General features: G+C 46.6%; 1 protein-coding gene across 3 annotated transcripts in view; it reads right to left on the bottom strand.

Annotated features, from left to right (window-relative positions):
• Positions 1–19651, bottom strand: part of DNAH9 (dynein axonemal heavy chain 9) — a 313471-nt gene that overhangs the window by 217068 nt on the left and 76752 nt on the right. For 2 of the 3 annotated variants that reach the window (XM_045083402.1, XM_045083401.1), the window contains exons 20-26: positions 14172–15042; positions 11386–11516; positions 10922–11048; positions 8340–8492; positions 7072–7197; positions 4322–4561; positions 3886–4046 (exon numbers count right to left, since the gene is read on the bottom strand). In XM_045083402.1, coding sequence (XP_044939337.1) covers positions 3886–4046; positions 4322–4561; positions 7072–7197; positions 8340–8492; positions 10922–11048; positions 11386–11516; positions 14172–15042 — 1809 coding nt within the window. Of the gene's footprint in view, positions 1–3885; positions 4047–4321; positions 4562–7071; positions 7198–8339; positions 8493–10921; positions 11049–11385; positions 11517–14171; positions 15043–18892; positions 18972–19651 lie in introns of all 3 variants that reach the window. The other variant, XM_004760150.2, reaches the window with a different exon arrangement.

The following is a 19651-nucleotide window of genomic DNA, read 5'->3' as shown; positions in this document are numbered from 1 at the left end:
CCTCCGGCAGGAGAGAATTAAATGTACTTAGGCTACACACCAGCAAAGGGTGAACGCTCTTTAAAATGTGATTCTCTGTGCTAAGGCCATTTTCTTTTTCTTTTCTTCTTTTTTTTCTGGGCAAAACATTTCTTGAGCCAATAATGGAAGTCAATGAGAAAATAGAATTTTACATATAAATATTCACGACGTACCATTTTGTCAGAAAAGCAAGTAAGGTGCAAAACGAGGTCAAGGTCTATATAGTATTCACCATTATTTGCAGGAAATGTTCCTTTCTAGTTCTTATTTGCATTGTTCCATAGAAGGGGTGATAAATTCCTGTTTTAGAGATAATTCCTTGTCAAAGCTTTACCCTCTCCCTCTCTCGAAGGCGTTTGGCTTTAGAGTACTACAGGCTTCTAAACTCAAACAAGGCAATTATCTTCTCCGACCCTTGGGCGGGTGTGAAGGCTCAGGGAAACGGAAAGTCTTGCACTTTGATCACTTGGACTGATAACGTCTGATCTGTCTGCAGAGAGGAAGAAGATACGTTCTGACAGGTATAAGGAAGCTAAGACACATACTCAAGTCTCAGAAATCGTTTCACTGAATTTGCTAAAGGAGTGAATTTCTTGAATGCCTATCAGGTGCCCCACGTGGTGTTGGGTCCCACATGGCAGAGCAGCGAGTAGATCAAGGTCAATGTCACCACGTAACATACAGTCTAGGGCAAGAGATAGACATTAATTGAATGGTTCAAATATAAAATGGCTTCATCATTCTGTTGCAAGTGATGTAAATTCCCCAACTATTAGCTTCTCCTCCAAGGCTGGCAGAAAAACTCACTGCCAAAGAGGATCCTGGGCCAGATTTCCTTCCTGCTTAGGGCTGGTGTCTTACGGAGAGTCACTATTAAGACAAAGACACATGAGAGGGTCCACTCTGAATGAAGTGTGAGGGGGGAAAACCTTTCCTTTGAGCCACAGCAAATGAGTGCCTTGAAGGGACTGATCCCGAGTGAAGGCCAAGTACAACCCTAAGATGGCCAACCCCCCCAAGACCTGCTGTTGCCAACACTGTCCCAGCTGCAGAGAAATTCGTGTCTCTTTCGGAACAGATGTCTCTCTGCCTTTTGTCCTAAGCTGGGGCCTGGAGGACTTGCTGGTCCCCAGCTCAGAGCAGAAGACAGAGTAGCTGTTCCTCCTTCTTTGGAAGCCAAGGCACGAGTCCTCCGCCTGTCTCCTGAGTCCACCTCTTTTTTGATCCTGTCTATTCCCACAGTCTGGGTCTTCAATACTCAACCACCAATCATTCATTCGACATACTAATTTCAAGGTCTGCTAGGTGCTGGTGACACAGCAATGGACAAGACAGACAAAGCTCCTTGATGGGAAAGAGCTTCCATTCCAAAGGGAAATATAGCCAACAAACAAGCAAGCAAGGTGTTTGCAGAATGTGGGAGATGTTAGGAAGAAGGTAAACACTGGGAACCATCTTGGTTATTGCTGTGTGTGTGTGAGGAGGCAGAGTGAGGCGGGATTTTAGTAAGAGAGGTTGTGGAAGTTCTCCTCAGGTCTGAGGACAGAATGAAAGGATGAGAAGGTGACTATGGAACAGTGAGCATGTGAAAGACATTCCTGGACAAGGGACCCTCCCCCCCCCATGTATAAAAGGTTCTAATTTAAGGGGATCAAGGAACAGAAAGGAGGCCAGTGGGGCTGGAGTGCAGGGACTGAGGTGTCGGGGCAGCAGACAGGAATTGTTAGGTCCCATAGGGAATTCAGATTTTAAGTGCAGTGGGGAGTGACCAGAGACAATGATGTGGCCTCTGTGGGCTCCTAACCCCCCCCCCCAAAAAACATGGCATCTAAGAGTAAACATGGAAAGGTTTGAGGGGGACTCTGGGTAGAAGATCTTTCCAGACTGGGTAGGAAGATGAATTAAAGAAATGTACAGCATGGGGGCAGAGAGGAGAGATGAACCATGAGGTCTGGTTCTCTGGACGATGTTGGGATATTCCCACATCCCATTTCATCCCATGAGTACCGTGATCACGATTCCACTCAGCGTATCTTGGAAACACAACTGAGGATCTGACCAGAAGGCAGGTGGCAGGAGAAAATTAAATAAAAGATGGCACTGATTCTGTGTGGCCATTCTAACCTTCACAGATGATGACAATGTCTTCACCAACCGCAAGTCACTTACTTAGAGCAAGCCAGCCATTCAGGTACATGACTCAGTTTGGAGAAGAAGGGATTTAGCACTCAATGGAAATAGAAGGGAAAAGGCCATGCACTCTTAGTAGACTTTACAGAAATCTCAACAGAGTTACAGTAGCCCATCCTCACTCTCCTTTGCCCAGGCTGTGCTATCAGATAAATCTTCCTAAAAGTAAAGTTTTCATTGTTTTGCTCCTCTTATGAAGAATCTCCAATAATTGATCACTACTTACTGGGTAAAGAAGGTATGATTCATACCTTCTAGTCAGGATTCTGACCCATCTTACCAGGCTTATGACCAACCATATCCCCCCAAGTCAAGAGTCTACCCCCTCTTCCAGGAACAGGTCTTGGATTTTCCCATTTCCATGCCTTTGCACACAAAATTCCATTTTCCAGACTGCTTATCGGTCGTTCTTCAGCTTCTGGAGATCCTAGACCACTTTCACAAGTAATGGATGCCGTAGACTCTCTCACCAGAAATAGTGACAACGCACACTCAGATTTCTGTACAATTGCATGGACCCCGTGGCAGTCATTCTAACCTACCACGAAGCTGTTGGAGTCCTATACTTCCTCCCAGGTCCAGATCGGACGCCACCCATTCCCTGGTGCATTCCCTGTCCTCTTCTTCCTGTGGTGGGCAGGATCTCCAGTGCTCGGAGGGCCTATGGCTAAGTCACTTGCTTGGAAATTGGTGGCAAATGGCTGTGAGCCCTATCTTACCCTATGGTCCTGCATGCGTTCCCCTTGGGCTATGTATATTTTTATCTGTGTAGGTCTTATTTCCCTCACTGGAATAGGAGTTTGAGGACAGGAAATGTTTTAGTCACCTTTGTATGCCCAGTGACTACTTCGGGGACTGGTGTGAATTCATTCATTGAATGAATATGAATGAATTAATTCATTCATTCATGAATTAATATGAATGTCAGAGGCTACAGTTCTCCAAAAATTATAAGCTCCTTCATGGCAGGGAGTCCCTGGTTCTAATCGGATTCCCAGCGTGAGAGGTGCTCAAGAAATGTGCCAGACGATTGGTAAGAAAATAGGAATGGGGCACCTAGGTGGCTCAGTCAGTTAAGTGACTGCCTTCAGCTCAGGTCATGATCTCAGGGTCCTGGGTTCGAGTCCCGCATCAGACTCCCTATTCAGCAGGGAGTCTGCTTCTCTCTCTCCCTCTGTCCCTTCCCCAACTTGTGCTCTTTCTCATTCGAATAAATAAGAAAAAAAAAAAGAGAGAGAACAGTAATAAAAGATCATCTACTGAGCACTTATGATATTCTGAACTCCTTACAGCATTACTGTCTTTTGTCCTTACAAACCTCATGTGAGGTGTGTGTTCCTAACTCCGTTCCACAGAGAAGAGAACCAAGAACAAGAATTAGGTCAAGCTTTTCAAGGTCAAGTAGCTGATATGTGTTAGACCTGGTGTGAGGATTCAGGTGTGTGTGACTCCCTAGTAATTCCTCAAGACTAATCACAGCTCCCTGATTTGCTCGGGAGTTCGTTCTGAGAAGGCCCCTGCCCTACAGCTTTCCAGTTTGATTTTTACGTGTGTTGTGTGGTGGGGCCAAAACCCTCCACTTCTGCGGACAAGTAGCAAGTGATGGTTGACCACAGCTGGCCCGAGGCAGACCACAGTCGGGTTCCCGGTGGGGGCGTTGATGCCTGTGCTCACCTGTCCGTCAGAGGTGTGATCACCAGGCGAGGCGTATTTCCCAGGTACTCATAGGAATAGAGAAACTGTGCATCACAGATGTTGGCAAAACAGTGTTTGGCCTCATCGTCCCAACGATGCCGCAGCTGGGACAGCCAGAGGAAGGCCTGAGCACTGTCCACCTGTAGAGAGGGTGCAGAGTACTGGGGGTGAGTCACTGCCCAGCAGGCAGCACAGGACCTGCAGGCCACAGGAGATGCAAGAGGAGCCCACCAGGGCACAGAGACAACGAGCTGCTCTGATGCTGGGGATAGCCACCACGACCCTCTCCCAGTTCTCTGGCTGCCACAGAATCTGCAACACCCATGTTTGAGCTGTATGTGAGCTTCTCCCTTATGCCACTGTTCATGGCATAACTACCCACCAAGGTAGTTATGGTTGCAGGTCTGGGACTCACCTTCTGAGCAATCATCTTGGCCACCACATCCCGGGCGTGCACGTCAATGGTGCATATGGTCATGATCTTCTGCCGGTCCCCTTTTGAGAGCTGGCCAACGAGCATGGTGATGAGGGTTTTGAGCTGGGCCACTTGCTTCTTGTAATAGTCCTTCATGGCGTTCTCATAGCCTTCCTCCAGCCTGGCAAACGCAATGCCCACCTCTGTGGTCCACCAGATCTGAGTGCAGGTCAGGGCCACCTGTGGCATGAGAAGCCACTTAGGAAAGCCATCGCCAGGACTGTCTCCCAAACCAGCCCACTCATGCACCCCCAGTGAGAGCCAGAATGGAATCACATGGGTGACGTAAGCCCTTCCCCACCCTCTTCCACTGCATCTTTGCCATATTGTCAAAGAGTTTGGAAAGATGGCACTAGACCTATGAAGGGAAACCGCACCAAAGGATTGGACAATGTGTCCAGAAGACACTCATTAGTAGTGTTCAGAGGTCTACTGTCTGACAGCCATTAGAGGATTGGATACCAAACATTTCGAGGGAAGCTTGTGGGAATGATGATGTATGAGGTCAGAACCGACTGAATTAACCTTGACTAAGCAAGCCACTTGTCTCCATCTCCTTGGAGATGGGAAGTGGTTCCAAATGGGGAAAGCGCAGTCTACTCTTGGGGAAAAAAAAAAATGTTTTGTTTGGTTGAAAACAACCAGAGTCATTCTGGTCAATGTCAGTGGCTTTTAGAAATTGCTACACTGATCTTTCCATTTCTACAGCCCAGGTGAAGCATCTTTCCTGCTCTCAGGAGGTTAACAATATGCTGACTGACCATCTCAAGAGCACTCAGACTTTGTTCCGCTCTTCTTGAACTTCTTGTGGTCTGAGTGTTCTAGCTTAGCAAGCCAGCAATGATCACTTGCGATATATTTTTGCTTGTCTGTAATGCTTTTGCAACATGTATTTTTTAATTCTTAAAACCTATCACCTTAAAAAGCCTACTTTTGAAGACCAAGGTGAACTATAGCAAAATTCACTGTGGTCAACAGGACTTGGGTCTTTCAGAGGTTTGAAATTAAATAAATGGGAAAAGGGATTTGAATGAACGTTTCCTCTGTTTGCTGAGAAACTTAAGATGGAAAAGGCGGAAATTTGATTATTCATGGTAGAGAATTTAGATGCATCGATCATCTGTTGTATCATTTGATCTGTCAGAATAGCAGGAGGCAACACATTTTCTTGGCCCAAAATTCTGATTTGGGTAAACAGGAATCCTGACAGGAATGATTCCCTTTGTGAAAAAGAGAAACCCGTCATATAAATGTACCCTTCTCTCTTATATCTGATTTTGCCTTTGGGTTTAGACACGCGGTTCTGCCTGTACTGTGATCTCATTGGGATCTTATTGGAATGTGACATGTCAGCTGCACAGTTAAAAGAATATTTCTTCCCTTCCACAGTACTGACTCCCTTTCTCGTTTCTTCTTTTTGTCTACACTCGCTGCCAAGTCTACACTCGATGCCAACATTTTGCCACCTTCCTCTTCCTTCTCCTCCCCCTGGCACCATGACACCACCTGGCACTTCCCTGACATGGCCACACCAGGTTCATGGACGCCCCTCAGCCTCTTTATTTCGCTTGATCTCTGCCAAGTGCATGGCATGACTGACCTCTCACCTGCTGCTGACAGTTTTTTGGGTTTCCAATATGACCATTCCCTGCTTTTCCCTCTCTCTCAAAAGGCACCGTTTCTCATTCTGCTTTACTGGCCCCTCCTTGCTGACTCCATCTTTGCATGATGCTCAAGGGGGTGCTCATCTCCGTCTACGTATTTTCCAAAATGGGGGCAGGTCCTCTCTGCTCCTATGGCTTCAATTACCAGGAAAAATCTGCAACCCCCAAATGTACCAGCACCAGCGTCCCTCCTTCCCTAATGGGGAAGGCAAGAGGGTACCATGCAGCCAGAGTCATCGAGACAATTCTCATTAATTCACGCCTTTCTCTCATCTTCCTCCTGAGAAGCCTGGAAAAGGTTCAGATACATCTCAGAAGCAAGTCAGACTCCCTCATGTGGTGCACAGAACTGGCTTTGAGTTTCCTCTGCAGGCCCCATCTGCTGCCTCTCACTCCCTCCTCCCCTTCCTGCAACCACATTCAGTTCCTCAACCACAAGATGCTCTTTCTTGCTTCCGAGACTTTGCTCATGGCACTCCCCATGCTTGGTGGCTCTTTCCCTCCATCTTTAACTTCTTTGCTCCTACTTCAAATCTCAGCTTCTATGTCATATCCTCAGCGGGGGAAGGAAAGAGGTGGTTCCTGAGCCCTACTAGCTGGCTCTGTGCTCCCAGAGTACCAGGTCTCATTGGTAAGTGACTGACTTCCACGTCAGTCTGAGATTCACTAGGGCAGGGTTATGATATCTTAGGATGTCTCGTTCCCTGTTGGGGGTCACCTGTGCTCAGCGAAGATCCTGGGACATTCCAAGCAGGTTGGCTCAATGAGTTGAATGGTTTACATTTTCTCCCTATGGTAGCCATGAGAGTAAAGATGGCCAACCCTTGGTTCTCCAAGGTAAGAGTTGGAGTGCGTCATGGCTAAGTCCCCTGTTCCCTCTGGCTGACCCCCTTCACAGATCAGCCTTTCCTGACTGTGAAGCACATAGTGAATTTAAGATCAGGTGTCCCTTGAAGGCAGAAGGAGGCCCCAGAGAGAGAGGACCCAGCAAAGGACAGGGACCAACGAAGGTCCTGGTTAGAATACCTGAGCTGGATAGTCGAAGAGCCACTGTTCCCTTGGCTTTTCTTCATAGGCAACTATACCTTCTGTCATGCTGTGCCTCACTGTGGCCCTCATATGGGCAAGCACACGGTTCAACCATATTTCTACCTGAAAAAGAACTCTGAGTGAGAAGCTGGGTTCTGAAGAAGGTATGATCATCCCATAAGGCATAGGGAGCCATTTTGTTTCTGGACCCAGGACAATGATGGGTGAGAATGAGGCTCAGTTAATAAACAACAGGCCCATTTGGAACACACAGGTTTCAGCAGCAGGTTAAAGGAGGAGGCTTCATTTAAGGAAGTTTTAATCTGGGTTGAGCAAGGTCAGTAAGTCCTGAGTTCTCACAAGCTCTTCCACACTGAGGATGGAGATGTCAGCCAGAATTATATTTTCCAACTAAATGCTTTCTGGTCTACCAAAGGATACATCCAGAATCAAACCCCAGGGTTACTTCTTATAAAACTAAGAATGTCTGATCATTTCCTGCAATTCGAATTGCTTTCTAAGAAACACGTAGATGAAGGGAGACCTCTGTAAAAGATCTTTTCTCCATGAATGATGCTAGACTCAATTAGAAGCCCCGGGACAATGCTGTGTTGGATCGCTTAGCATAAGAAACAAAGAAGGGCTTATACTTTAGCAGTGATGGAAGAGGACAGGAAAGAGGGTTAAGGAGGGAACCATCCCATGTTTTGTGCTTCTTGAATTGCACAAGGGAGACTTAGAGGCGGTAGCTCCTGGAGTGGGGTGGGATCTGGCTTTCCCAAGGCTGGGGTTGTGGGGGGAAGGGACTCTGTGCTGTATTTGTACAGAGAAATGACATCTCAGGAAAATGGATGATTTCAAAGAGCACTTTCTCCAGGGGAAGATGTCAGCATGCCAGATTCCCCTGTGGGGTGCCCTGGGGGTTGTCACGTTAAAGCCTCCCAGTGCTGCTAATCATTTTAAAAGTCCTTTTCTCATTGACAGGGTAGTAGTTTATGTGCATTTTATTCCTCTCCATACAGGTCTTTGGTTAAGAAAGACAGATGGATATTGACATGTGTCCTTCCTGGAGAGAGGAGAGCAGGAACTAGGAGCTTCTTCGATGTCGGTTCAAGTGAAGAGGAGCTGGCAGTCCCAGGACACAGACAGCAGTTCTGGCCCAAGGTCAAGGTGGCCATGCTGAAGGTTGAGGCTGCCTGTATTTGAACGCAGACACTTGAGAGGGAAGGGGGATGAGGAGGGAGGGAACAGGACTTCTACTCTACCTGACCGCTGCAGTCACAGGGCTCACTGAAGGCCACATACTCTCCTTCCTTGCTGTACATGCCAAGACTTATCTTGGTTGGTTGCTCACCAGCATCCAACTGGAACTGCATCTTCGCCATATTGTCAAAGAGTTTGGAAAGATGGCGCTGGACCTACAAAGGGAAACCACACCAAAGGACTGGATGATGTTCCAGGAAGACACTCATTAGTACTGTTCAGAGGTCTACTGTCTAACAGCCATTAGAGGGTTGGATAGCAAACATTTAGAGGGAAGCTTGTGGGAATGATGGTGGTATGAGGTTAGAACTGACTGAGTTGGGTAGGAGTGGTCAAAGGAATATAAAGTTGGTGGGAATCATGGGAATCATAACTTAAATTTTGATCTCTAAAGAGATCCAAACAGAAAGAAATTAGAATCCAAGCTAGAAAGATTTGGTGGGGGGCGGGGTGGCCGGAAGCAGGTAGACCTCAGATGATGTCTCAGGTGATGTCTTAGATGATGTCTCAGATGATGTCTTAGCGCCGCATCTGAGGGGATGTGAGGAGAAATTGCCGTGACCCGTGAATTCCAAACTCAACCATTCGATCACTCACCAATAAAAACAGCAGAGGGTCACAGTTACGGAAAGAATTAAGGAGTTAGCCTCTCATGCTTCATCTCTCAGAATGGGGGAGCAACTTAAGGATTTACTCAAACAAAGTGAGAAATAAAAAATATTTAAGAATGAATGCATCATGTATAAAGGATCTGGCAATGATCTCGAACTCGAATGTTAGTGTGATAAATATTTTACCTCCACCATACCTGGGCTTCTCTGGAATGAATTCCATCTATAGGAAAAGAAAAAAAGGCAGGGGGAGACTTTACCTCTAGGGATAATCTCTCTTTAGTATTTGCTTCTTACCAGCAAACCCAAAACATCAGTTCAGGAATTGGGAGAGTTAATTACAAAGAGAGAAAATAAATGCATGGGTGCCATCTTTTGGCTCCACCAGAGAAGCTCTCGTCCATCGTTGGTGGCGCTGCAAAAAACTAGGACTTCTGTGGAGGGAAAATGGGGCAACATCTAACCTGACCCCATAGCACTTACCTTTAACCCAGAAATCCCACCTCTAGGAATGTACCTAGAAGGCAGACCTCCAACAGTACAAAACCCCAACGTTATTCAATGCCGTATTATTTGGAATTATAAAATAATATAAACAACCTCTGGCCAAACTATAGTATAGCCCACAGGGCATGATGCAGCTATATTTAAAAAAAAAAAAAATGAGGAAGATATCTTTAAATGGATACGGCATGATTTCCAGGACCCATCAGTACAGAAAAAAAAAATGGCATTCAAGTAGATACAGTATGCTACCTTTTGTGTGAGAAAGGAGGGGAAATAAGGAAAGGTATGTGTGCAAATGTAAATCCGCTCTTGTCTGTGCTCAGAAATGAGGGGGATCGGCGACCTAGAGGAAGTGGAGGGGAGGAAGAGGAGGAGGAGTGCTGCCCATATACCTTTTTGCACAGTGTGACTTTAGAATGCTACGTATTCAAACACTGCAGTCAGTGAGGGTGGGAACCAACCCCCAAAACTCAAGGCAAAGAGAAAGAAATGAACTTGACTCTACTTCAAATGAATAATGAAATTATACCAAAGCGGGGGAAAGAACTCAGATGAGTCACTTCTGAATGGGATATTCTGACTGTCTAGCTTCAAAGGAAAAGTGGAGAACTAGAAAGTCTTGTTAGGTTGAGAATCTTGGAGTCTTGTTAGGTTGAGAAGTGAGGAGAGCTGCAGGAGCATAAAGTGGAGACATCATCCCTCCCTCCTATCCATTGCTTGGGAGACTCAGACCTTTGGTCTAGGAAGGTCACTCACTCTCACCAAATGTGGTTCCCAAACCAGCAGCATCCCATGGGAAACCCTTAGAAATGCAAATTCTCCAGCCCCACCCAGACAGACAGAACAGTCTAGAGCTCTGGGGGGAGGGCTCAGAAATCTGCATTTTCCCAAGCCTTCCCAGTGATTCTAAGGCACCAGACCCCCCGCCGGCAAGTGACTCTCAACCCCAAATACCAACAGCACTCCAATTAGTTACTCTACTATGAAGGGAAAAAAAATGAGCCAACCTTGTAGCATAGTGGCTATTTTACAGATGAGGGAAGTTTGTCAAAGAGAAGGGACACCCAACCAAGGCAACCTGGCCAATGAGTGGCCAGAGTCAGAGGCTAGAACCCCAAATTCTGAACTCCTCATATACACTCTTTCCACAAAAATCATAAAATGTTGAGTGAATACAACCTTCAGTCTTCTCCCCCATGGAAATCTGAGCTATAACTTTGGACAGCGATGTCCTGGATGTCTCTTCAGAATCAGAGCAAAGGCATTCTCTGTAAGGTTTAGAGCCCCCTCGCCCTTCTCCAGCTCCAAGTTTCCCTTTTAGGGGGCATCAGAGATGCTGGTGGGAGCACAGGTCTGAAATAACCACAACACTAGGGAGAGGAGGTGTCATGGGAACCTGGAACCCTCCCACCAGGAGCCCCCTCCGTCCTTCTGGATGTTTCCATGAGCGCTCCCCCCTAGCTTACCTGTTGTGGTGCTGTGCCATTGGAAAGGGTGTCTAACAGGTCTGAAGAGGACAGAAAGTAAAACCTAGGGAAGGCGAGCCTTTTGGTATCCAGGTACTCAGCCAGGGCCTTCTCACACAGGTATAACCTGAGGGCACAGACACAGAATTTCCTGACGAAGTCAGCTTAGACCCACAGGTGCACAGACTTGACTAAAATGCAGACAGATGCAGCGTATGGAACGTATGCAGATCTGGGGCAAGAAACACTCATGGGTATTTGCAAATATACACACTGATGCATTCCTACCAGAAAAAAATGCTTCTAATAATACCTCCCATTATTCTACAGGCAAATCAAAGTGTGTGTGCATGCCAAACACTCACTTGGGCAGTTCAAGGCAGCAACCCCGAGACAGAATTGGGAAAAGGAAACATTGCCCTCCCCAGGACAAAAAGGGGCAGCAGCAAGCAGACCATCATCACCTGCTCTGAAGGTCTTCCAGTTTTTCATAGAGACCTTGTTGGTTGGTGGCTTCCACCACATTGGGTGTCTTCTGGGCAGCATAGGCTAGTTCTTTAAAGTCATTGTCAATGCCTTCAAACCTCTTGGAATCCTGAAATAAACACGTGAGGGAAAATGAATTTTTGCTTTCTTGGACTCGGAGATCCCCTCATGAAGCGTCAGAAGCTGAAACCGGTGCTGGGGATGTCCTAAAACTCAAAGAGAGAAATATCTTGATCTTAAAAGAACTTCAGGAACTATCCTGAACGTTTTGGTCATAAACCCCCTTTCTGTTTCTGAAAAAGCACAGAGGAATGCAAAGAGGTTTTGTGTACGTGGGTAATCTATCCACCAATGCATCTCCTCAGTGGGAAGCTCAATTTGAGAACTTTGAAAAATATGTTTGTTCATTTATTTAAAAAAAAAAAAAACTATTTATTTTTGGAGAGAGTGTGTAGGGGGAGGAGCAGAGGGAGAGAGAATCTCCAGCAGACTCCAGCTGAGCACAGAGCCTGACACGGAACTTGATCCCAGGACCCTGAGATTGTGATCTGAGTTGAAATCAAGAATTGGACACTTAGCTGACTGAGCCGCCCCAGCACCCCTGCTAATTCATTTAAAAAGTAACAATATTAAGCCCACAATGGTAACATAACATAACATGCTTTTATCAAAAATAATTGTATTTTCCACAACAAAATAACTTAAAGAGAAGGCAGCCTTGTTTCACTTTTTCTTTCCCCCAAGATTTAATGTCTGACTTAGGACAAGACCAGATTTTCTTTCCTGCTTGGCATTCAATCCATTGTGATGTCACGTGTCTGGAAACCTCTGGAAAACCCCTGTGTGTGCATGGAAAAATGAGAGTGAAAAAGGCAAATAGCATCTTAGCATTATTACTAAGACAGTCTTGACCTTGAGGCTTCCCTATGAAGGTCGGGGTCCCAGGACCACTCTGTGAGAACTGTTAGCATAAAACACATAACTTGCTGCATAGGATGGACAGTGGGTCCAGTGTTCCTCCTGGATCAGTGCAAAAGTTGATGTAACCAGAGAAAGATGTTCTTCAGCAAATGTGATGTCGAATTAATTATCATTGTTTCTCAAACACACAACCACTCTGCGGTGTCGTCGGAATGCCCAGGACAATGACATATGCAGGGTTCAGCCCAGTACCTGTGGCATTATTATTACGTGACAACACTCATATCAGCATGTGCTATGGGCATAGCTTAATTACATCCCTGAAGTGGGGGCTGGTATTTGTCCCAGTTTACAGGAGGAAACCAGAGCACAGAGAGGTGAAGGAATTTGCCCAACATCCCACAGCTACAAGTGGGAGAGCTAGCCCCTCTCCCAAGAAGATTTAAAAATAGGATGGCAGGGGAAATGATGACTGCTCCATGAGGTGTTCTGCTCCCATGGAAGATGAGAAAGTGTCAAGGTTATTGATGTATCAGAAGTATGGAACAATAATGCTCCGACAGAAAGGGCTGGAAAGAAAATCGTCATTACATAGCGAGCAATTATGTAAAAAATCTGTCTATACATGAAGCCAAGTTGGGAGACATTCATGAGGTATGAAAATAGTTACCAGTTAGGGTGTCAGATTATGACAAATTTTATTATGGTTTTAAACTGTCTCTTTGATTGTGCTGTTAATACAGAGAAAATAAACGCATTTCCGTATTTTGCACATGGACCTTCGTGCGCCACTGTGGAGAAGCCAATGACACTGATTCTCTCTGATGTGTGGTTGAAAGTTCTCCAAAGCCGCCTTTAGAGCCTCTACGAAAGTCTCCACCGCTGCCCTCACCTCCTCATTGAACCCACTCTTCTTCAGTCCCTCGCCCTGGAGAGAAAATCTGGCTTATTCAATGTGGCCTCATGACAACATCTCTCTCGGAACTGTTTCCGGCTACTTTTCATTCCAGATGTACAACCTGTCATCTGCATTAGCGCATGAAGGAAGCATTTGCGGGATGAGCTGGAAAAATACAACATTTGGACGGAATGCGCTTTAACTTTTTAAGTGGGGCCCGAAAGATACATGACGTCTTGGAAGCAAGCTAATTTGGAAGCGGAGAACTTGCTGTACCCAAGGCAGACAGGAGAATGTCTGCAAAATAGAAAGTAAAAAAAAATAAGAATAAAAATAAAAAATTTAATGAATTAGAGTCCATCGAGAGGTGGGTAAGCTAATGGCACATAAATTAGGACAGATTAGAAGGGGCAATCAACCACAGGGAAGGCAGTAATGAGGAGAATGCAGATTTTTGCAAAATTCATTGCTCAGGATGGAGCGGAAGGCTGGTGTTTAGCAGGTGGCACAGGCATGTTCAGCTCCCTGCTGAAAAGGAACTTGCGTTTGCCTGGGAACAAGGCTCCCTTCCAGTGGGTAGCTGCTTTGTAGTCATCTGTGGGGCAACACAGAAGGTTATCCCACACTGCAGTAGCAAACAGTTCCCGCTTCCTTTCTTGCATATATGTTTAAAAAGAAAAAAAAGAAAAGAAAAAAAAAACAACGCTGATACACCAGGTTCTTCTTCCTTTTTCCCACCCTTCCGGTGACAAACAAATTGGCGTGCATTTCCCCTTCTCTTTCCCTCTGCCTGACTTTTGGTGACTTGGCCCACATTTGTGGGAGGTACCTTAGAGTCAAGCCAAGGCTGGCAGAGAAAGAAAGGTCTAGAAGATGTGGGAACTAGGGACTCCTCCCTTGACTCGGGTAAGGGAAGAGAGAGAGCAGGAACTCCTTGGCAGGTACCTGGGGCAGCTGAGCCCGGATGTCCTCGGAGCCCATGAATATGCTTTCCAGGTGAGACCACGTGCGCTGCACGTGGAACCAGGCAGAGATGACAGCGTCGGCCGTGGACAGCTTTTTCTGCCAGCCAGACACATCCTCCAGGAAGAAGGAGATGTACTTGGACATCATCAGGTTCTGCAGCTGGACTTGGTTATCCTCCAGCACCTCGATGAGGTCCTCATCCAACAGCAGCTGGGGGACATTAGTCCGTGGGTGGGGCTCATACTGGAATTCCCTGCCGGCCCAGGTAGTCTGCAGCTCCTTCAAGGTCTTCTCCATGGCCATCTCTTTCACAGCTTTGTCCACGATGCCCCGGACCTCGTCCTCCAAGTGGTGCAGCTGGAGCTGCAGGAGATGGGCCAGGGTGGCATCCTCATCCATGGTGAAGGTCGCGCCCGTGGCCTGTGTCAGCTGCCTCCAGTGCCTCTCCCGGAGAGCCGGGTTCTGCAGCTCTGCTACTGCCCTCAGGGAGCTCAGGGTGTTCAGCACGGTGCTCTCTAGGCCTGTGAACGCATCCCAGGCCCTGACCTCCTTGTCGAGGTTCCGGATGTGCCGGGCAAACCGTTTACACTCCCACTCCAGAGCCTCCACATTGACCTCCTTCCACCGGGTGGTTTCCCAGGCGTGGATGCTGGAGGTCACCATCCCGATGGTGTCCCAGAGCTCCTTCAGCCGGCACACCTCCTTCCTGCATTGCTTCAGCTGCCTATAGTCGGGAATGTTGACCTCAAACAAGTCAGCCGCCTCGGAGATGGAGGCCATGGTACATTCCATCCGCTGGATCTCCACATGCCTGGCATCCAGAACATGGTGAGGGTCAATGCTATCAAACCTACAAGACACAACGTGTTCCCTTTGTGAGTACAGTGCCCAGAGGGTTCATGTCCTGGAATCACCCAAGTAACGCCAGCTCAAATCTTTAAGTGCTTAGTATTTCAGCAAAGAGCAGCAATTGTCACTGAAGCCTGGGAAGAAAAGGTGCTCGGGGTAGGGTAAGCACGGCCAGCAGCAGAAAAGGCCATTCAAGGAGAACATCACGCTTGGCTCTTTTCTTCACTTCTGAGGAGATAAAATCACTCCTCTCCTAACCCCTTGTTCAAGCACCCTTTAGACTCAGCTTCCACTTGCTGGCTTCTGGAGCGCCTGACACAAGAGGGCACTATCATGTTACTGTTAGTGCTATCTATGCAGCCACAGCTCTGGTCCAGAGCTGCGAGTGGCAGGGGGTCTAGAAGCGACAGAGCTGGCACTTACAGCCCAACCCTAGACCCAATCTGACATTACTCCCTCTGGAGCACTGGTTCTCAGTCTGGATGGCATGTTAGAATCTTCTGGAAGCTCTGAACGCCTCCACGCCCAGGCTGCTCCTGAGTCCAGTTAAATCAAACTCTTTGGGGGTGAGACCCAGGAAAAGGTAGTTTGCTTTCAAGCTCTCCGGCTGGTTCCAATGGGCCAGGTTGGTGTCCTTGACCCTGGTGAAGCTCACTGGTGCACCCCCTTCAGGCAACAGCACCTTTCAAGTTTGGGAACCACAAGTAGAGGACCTTGAAGACCTAGCATAAGGCCCTTACCAAGGCCCTGTACAGCACTGTCCCATTCCTTCACTATGTCCCTTGAGTCGGGCTCCTCATCTTCTTAAGTCCCTCCTCCGAGTTGTCCTTGCTCTCCCTTTTGCCCACCCTGGCCTGCTCTCTCCCGCATCCTGGGTGGCCTGTGCTTCTGGACCTAACTGCTATGGACACTGTATCTAGTTTTTACATATGTACCTCACATTTCCTCATCCTCTTCTCTCCAGGGCTCAGGGCATGGCCCCACAGTCCCTGACCCTCACCCGCTTTATGGTGTTACCCCTCCAGACCAGTGTTCCTGGCATAGCCTCTGCCCCAACACAAGAGCCCCACATGCAGGGCTGCCTGACTGGCTTAGTTGGTGGAGCGTGCTACTCTTGATCTCAGGGGGGTCATGAGCTTAAGGCCCAAGTTGGGGATAAAGATTACTTACAAATTAAAAACCAGATAAGGAACCCTACACATAAAGGAACCCATGTGGGCAGGTAACATTTCTTTGATCAGAAGCATGCAGAATCAAGGTGTTCAAGCAGCCTCTTGTTTTCCTCCCTCAATCTCTTTTCTCCCTGTCAATGGTCTTAGGTTTCTTCTGTGCTGGGAGGGCTAGATATGGGGCACCCTGACTTCAGGGTGAATACATGTTCCTCTAAAATCAGAACAGTGCAGGGGGTCTGGCTGGCATATTCGGTTAAGTGTCCAACTCTTGGTTTCTGCTCAGGTCACAATCTCGGAGTCATGAGATCAAGCCCCGCATTGGGCTCCACATTCAGCATGGAGACTCCTTGAGACTGTCTCTCTCTTTCACCCTGTCCCTCCTCCTCATGCTCTCTCTCTCTCTGTCAAATAAGTAAATCTTAAAAAATAAAATAAAATCAGATTAGGGCACCATGGGGTTCATTATCAGGGGGAAAGTTGAGAGGAAATGAGTGGCTGGAGAGTTGGTCATGTCCTCCAGTCTAACATGCATGCGTGTGTGTGTGTATGTGTATAGGGTGTGTACGTGTATGTCGGTTGGGTAGTGAGCTGCGGGAGGGAGGAGGACATACAAAGTCCTATTCTTGAACTGTCTCTTGTCTCAGTTGTCTTTGGAAATATTTGACTTGACGGATGGAAAGTAATCCTAATTAAAGTCATTTACCTGAACTGCTCACCACTTAAGCCTAATTACCATGCAACACAATAACAGTTATGCATACCATTAAATTAGTGTCAGATTAACTCTGATGCTTGCTAGGTTTGATTTTACTTGTGCTACAGTTGTGCATTTACATCTTAAGAGAGTGAGACTGAACATCATGGCATGTCTTCACTATTCTCCAGTTCCAGAGATTTCCAGAACAGAACAGGAGGTTCTGTTGAAGTCCTCAGAGCTGAAGAGGGTCCTTCCGCTATATAAGCAAGGCACCTTCTCTCCCAGGACAGCAGTGGAAAAAGAACCAGAAGGAAAGTGACCAGAAAGAAACCTAACTCTAAGCCTTCCACTCATCTTCGTGGCAAGAGGTCCAGCAGGAAAGCTCACCATGCACGAGTGACCCTTCTGCTTGGTCTTCATTTCCAAAAACTAACTGTCTGGGTGCATAGGTTCTATTTTTTATCTTGACCGAAGTGACTTGCAAAGTGAATTTCACCTCTTGCTGTAGAAGATCTGCCAGACAAACTCTAAAAGTCCACACTATTTACCTTATTAATGGGGCATAATTCAGGAATAACTTTTTAGGTAAGCTGTGAGCTCCTAAAGTGTCTGGGGGTTTACACGGGAGAAAATAAATGGTCTTTCTCACCATTCTTTCCTTAGCACATGTGAACACCCTTAAATCACTATCGGCTCCTCAAGTATCTGGAAGAAGTGATCCTTTGTCAAATCTATTTCAAACTTCATCTACCTCTTGGTGTAATTTTTGTTTCCAGTTTAAATTTATGGACAGTCATTTCCTGTGCACACATAAAAGTTAATTTGACCTAAATAACAAAAAGAATCCCTAGATGTAAGGGCAGGTAAGCCTCTTCCCATTTCAAAACTCTGGTGCACATTGTAAGGATATTCACAGAGCTGATTAATGTGCCTAATAAACTGAGAGTAGTTCTCTAGACCCTAGGGGAACAATACAGTATAAGAACAAGAAAGCAATTGGAGGGAAGGGGGTGTAGTAAGTCTTTAAAATTGAACTAATAATGCAAAAGTATTTTAATCTAAAAGAGAAATGTCTGGAAAGTTGGGATGAATAGAATGGAGAGAAATGGATATTTGGTGCTCATGTGTATGACTGCAGAAAAACCATTGAGTTAGGCCTGACCTAGTCAGAGGTATGGAGAGAGGCAGAGGGAGGAACATGAAAACAGAATTAATTCTTGGGAAGCCACCAGGTGGGACACGTTGACCTCAGAACCATACCTGGGCATTTCATGATGACACATGCATCCTAAATCTCCCTTCCCCCAACCTGAACATGTGATCTTCCAGTTCTTTCCATTCAGTGGCCCTGTATCGGTAAGCAGAGGAGTGCTGCCTTCCCCTTACTGGTCCAGGATGGAAGACAGAGAATGGTGCTGGTTTACCTGCTCATCTCCTGTACTTGGTCAATCAAGCTGATTCCCCTCCTGAATCCCTTCCAGATCTGTTCTGTCTCTATTGTCATGGCCATGGCTTCAGTCTAGGGCTATTGCTTCTCACCCAGGCTGCTGCCATCACTATTCCATGGAGCACTTGACCTTGGGTCAGTCAGTCTCACTCCATCCTGTTCCCTGCAGCCACAGGATAGTGGTGTTTATACTGTGTTGTCCTCATGCTTAGACTCCTCAGCAGTTAATAATGGTCAAAACGTGGTCGTGTGGAGCTCTTCATTCTCACTTCCATGTCCTGCAGTTTTCTTACTGTTTCTTACATTCTCATCCTTCTGTGCCTTTGCCCAGAATACCCTTCCCTCCCACTCGTCTTTTTCTAAATGGCTAATCTGCATTTTCACATTGGCTCAGGGACCATCTTCTACAGAGGTTGTGGAGGGCCTCCTCAGGGGAGGTTCCAGTTGGCCACCCAATGAACATGTCTGAGTACTTGTGTCTGAAATTGTCCCTGAGGTCGGGCAATATGTATTACCTTAAAATCCCAATACTTACATCATATTTTGCCAACTCCATTGCTGAGACAACAACCTCTTGTGTTCTACGGAAGCCTCAATCAGGTAAGTCAGATTAACTGGAAGAATAGGGTAAAGCTGAAATAATGACATGTCTTAGGACACTGATATGTCCATGCAAGATTTGGTGACTAATTATGCTCTCTTTACTCTGCTATTGAAGAGACAACAGATGCTATGCAAGCAAGACATATCTGGGCTATCTGGAGGTCTTTGCTTTCTCTAGCTGTCATCCAAAATAGTACCCAAAGGGAGGGCATCTTCAAGAAAGCTCTCTCAACCGTTCACAGAATCTGGTAGCCAGCCAGTTGAAAACATTAATGGTCCCCACTGAGTTGGACCTCATTAAGATCAAGTGCTTTGACTAAGAAACTGCTGGGTAACCTTGGTCTCGATGTGGGTATGATGATTGGATGACATAGCATCATCATTCCTTAAGGTCAAGAAGACTGCACTCAAGGTCAGGAACACTGAACCAGAGAAGGTCACTAGGAGTGTGGAATGTTCCTTTCACTCAAAGGGGGAAACTCACCTCCAACTTCAAGAGGTGTGGAAAGTCTCTGAAACTGAGGGTGATGATTTAGCCAATTACTTCGAAGTGAGGGAGCTCAGCTAGAAATATGCTGATATAGCTCAGACTTACGAACTACAGAAGGAAGTCACACTTGAACACGAAGAACCTCAACCCAACTGACCAGACATCACCCAGCATCTGACAGGCTGCAAGATCCTAATGAGA

This window comes from Mustela putorius, unplaced genomic scaffold (genome assembly GCF_011764305.1).
Source record: "Mustela putorius furo isolate JIRA1106 unplaced genomic scaffold, ASM1176430v1.1 tig00000695_pilon_pilon_pilon, whole genome shotgun sequence".
NCBI lineage: Eukaryota > Metazoa > Chordata > Mammalia > Carnivora > Mustelidae > Mustela > Mustela putorius.
Note: the sequence above shows the minus strand (reverse complement) of the source record. Positions and strands in the feature narration are given on the sequence as shown.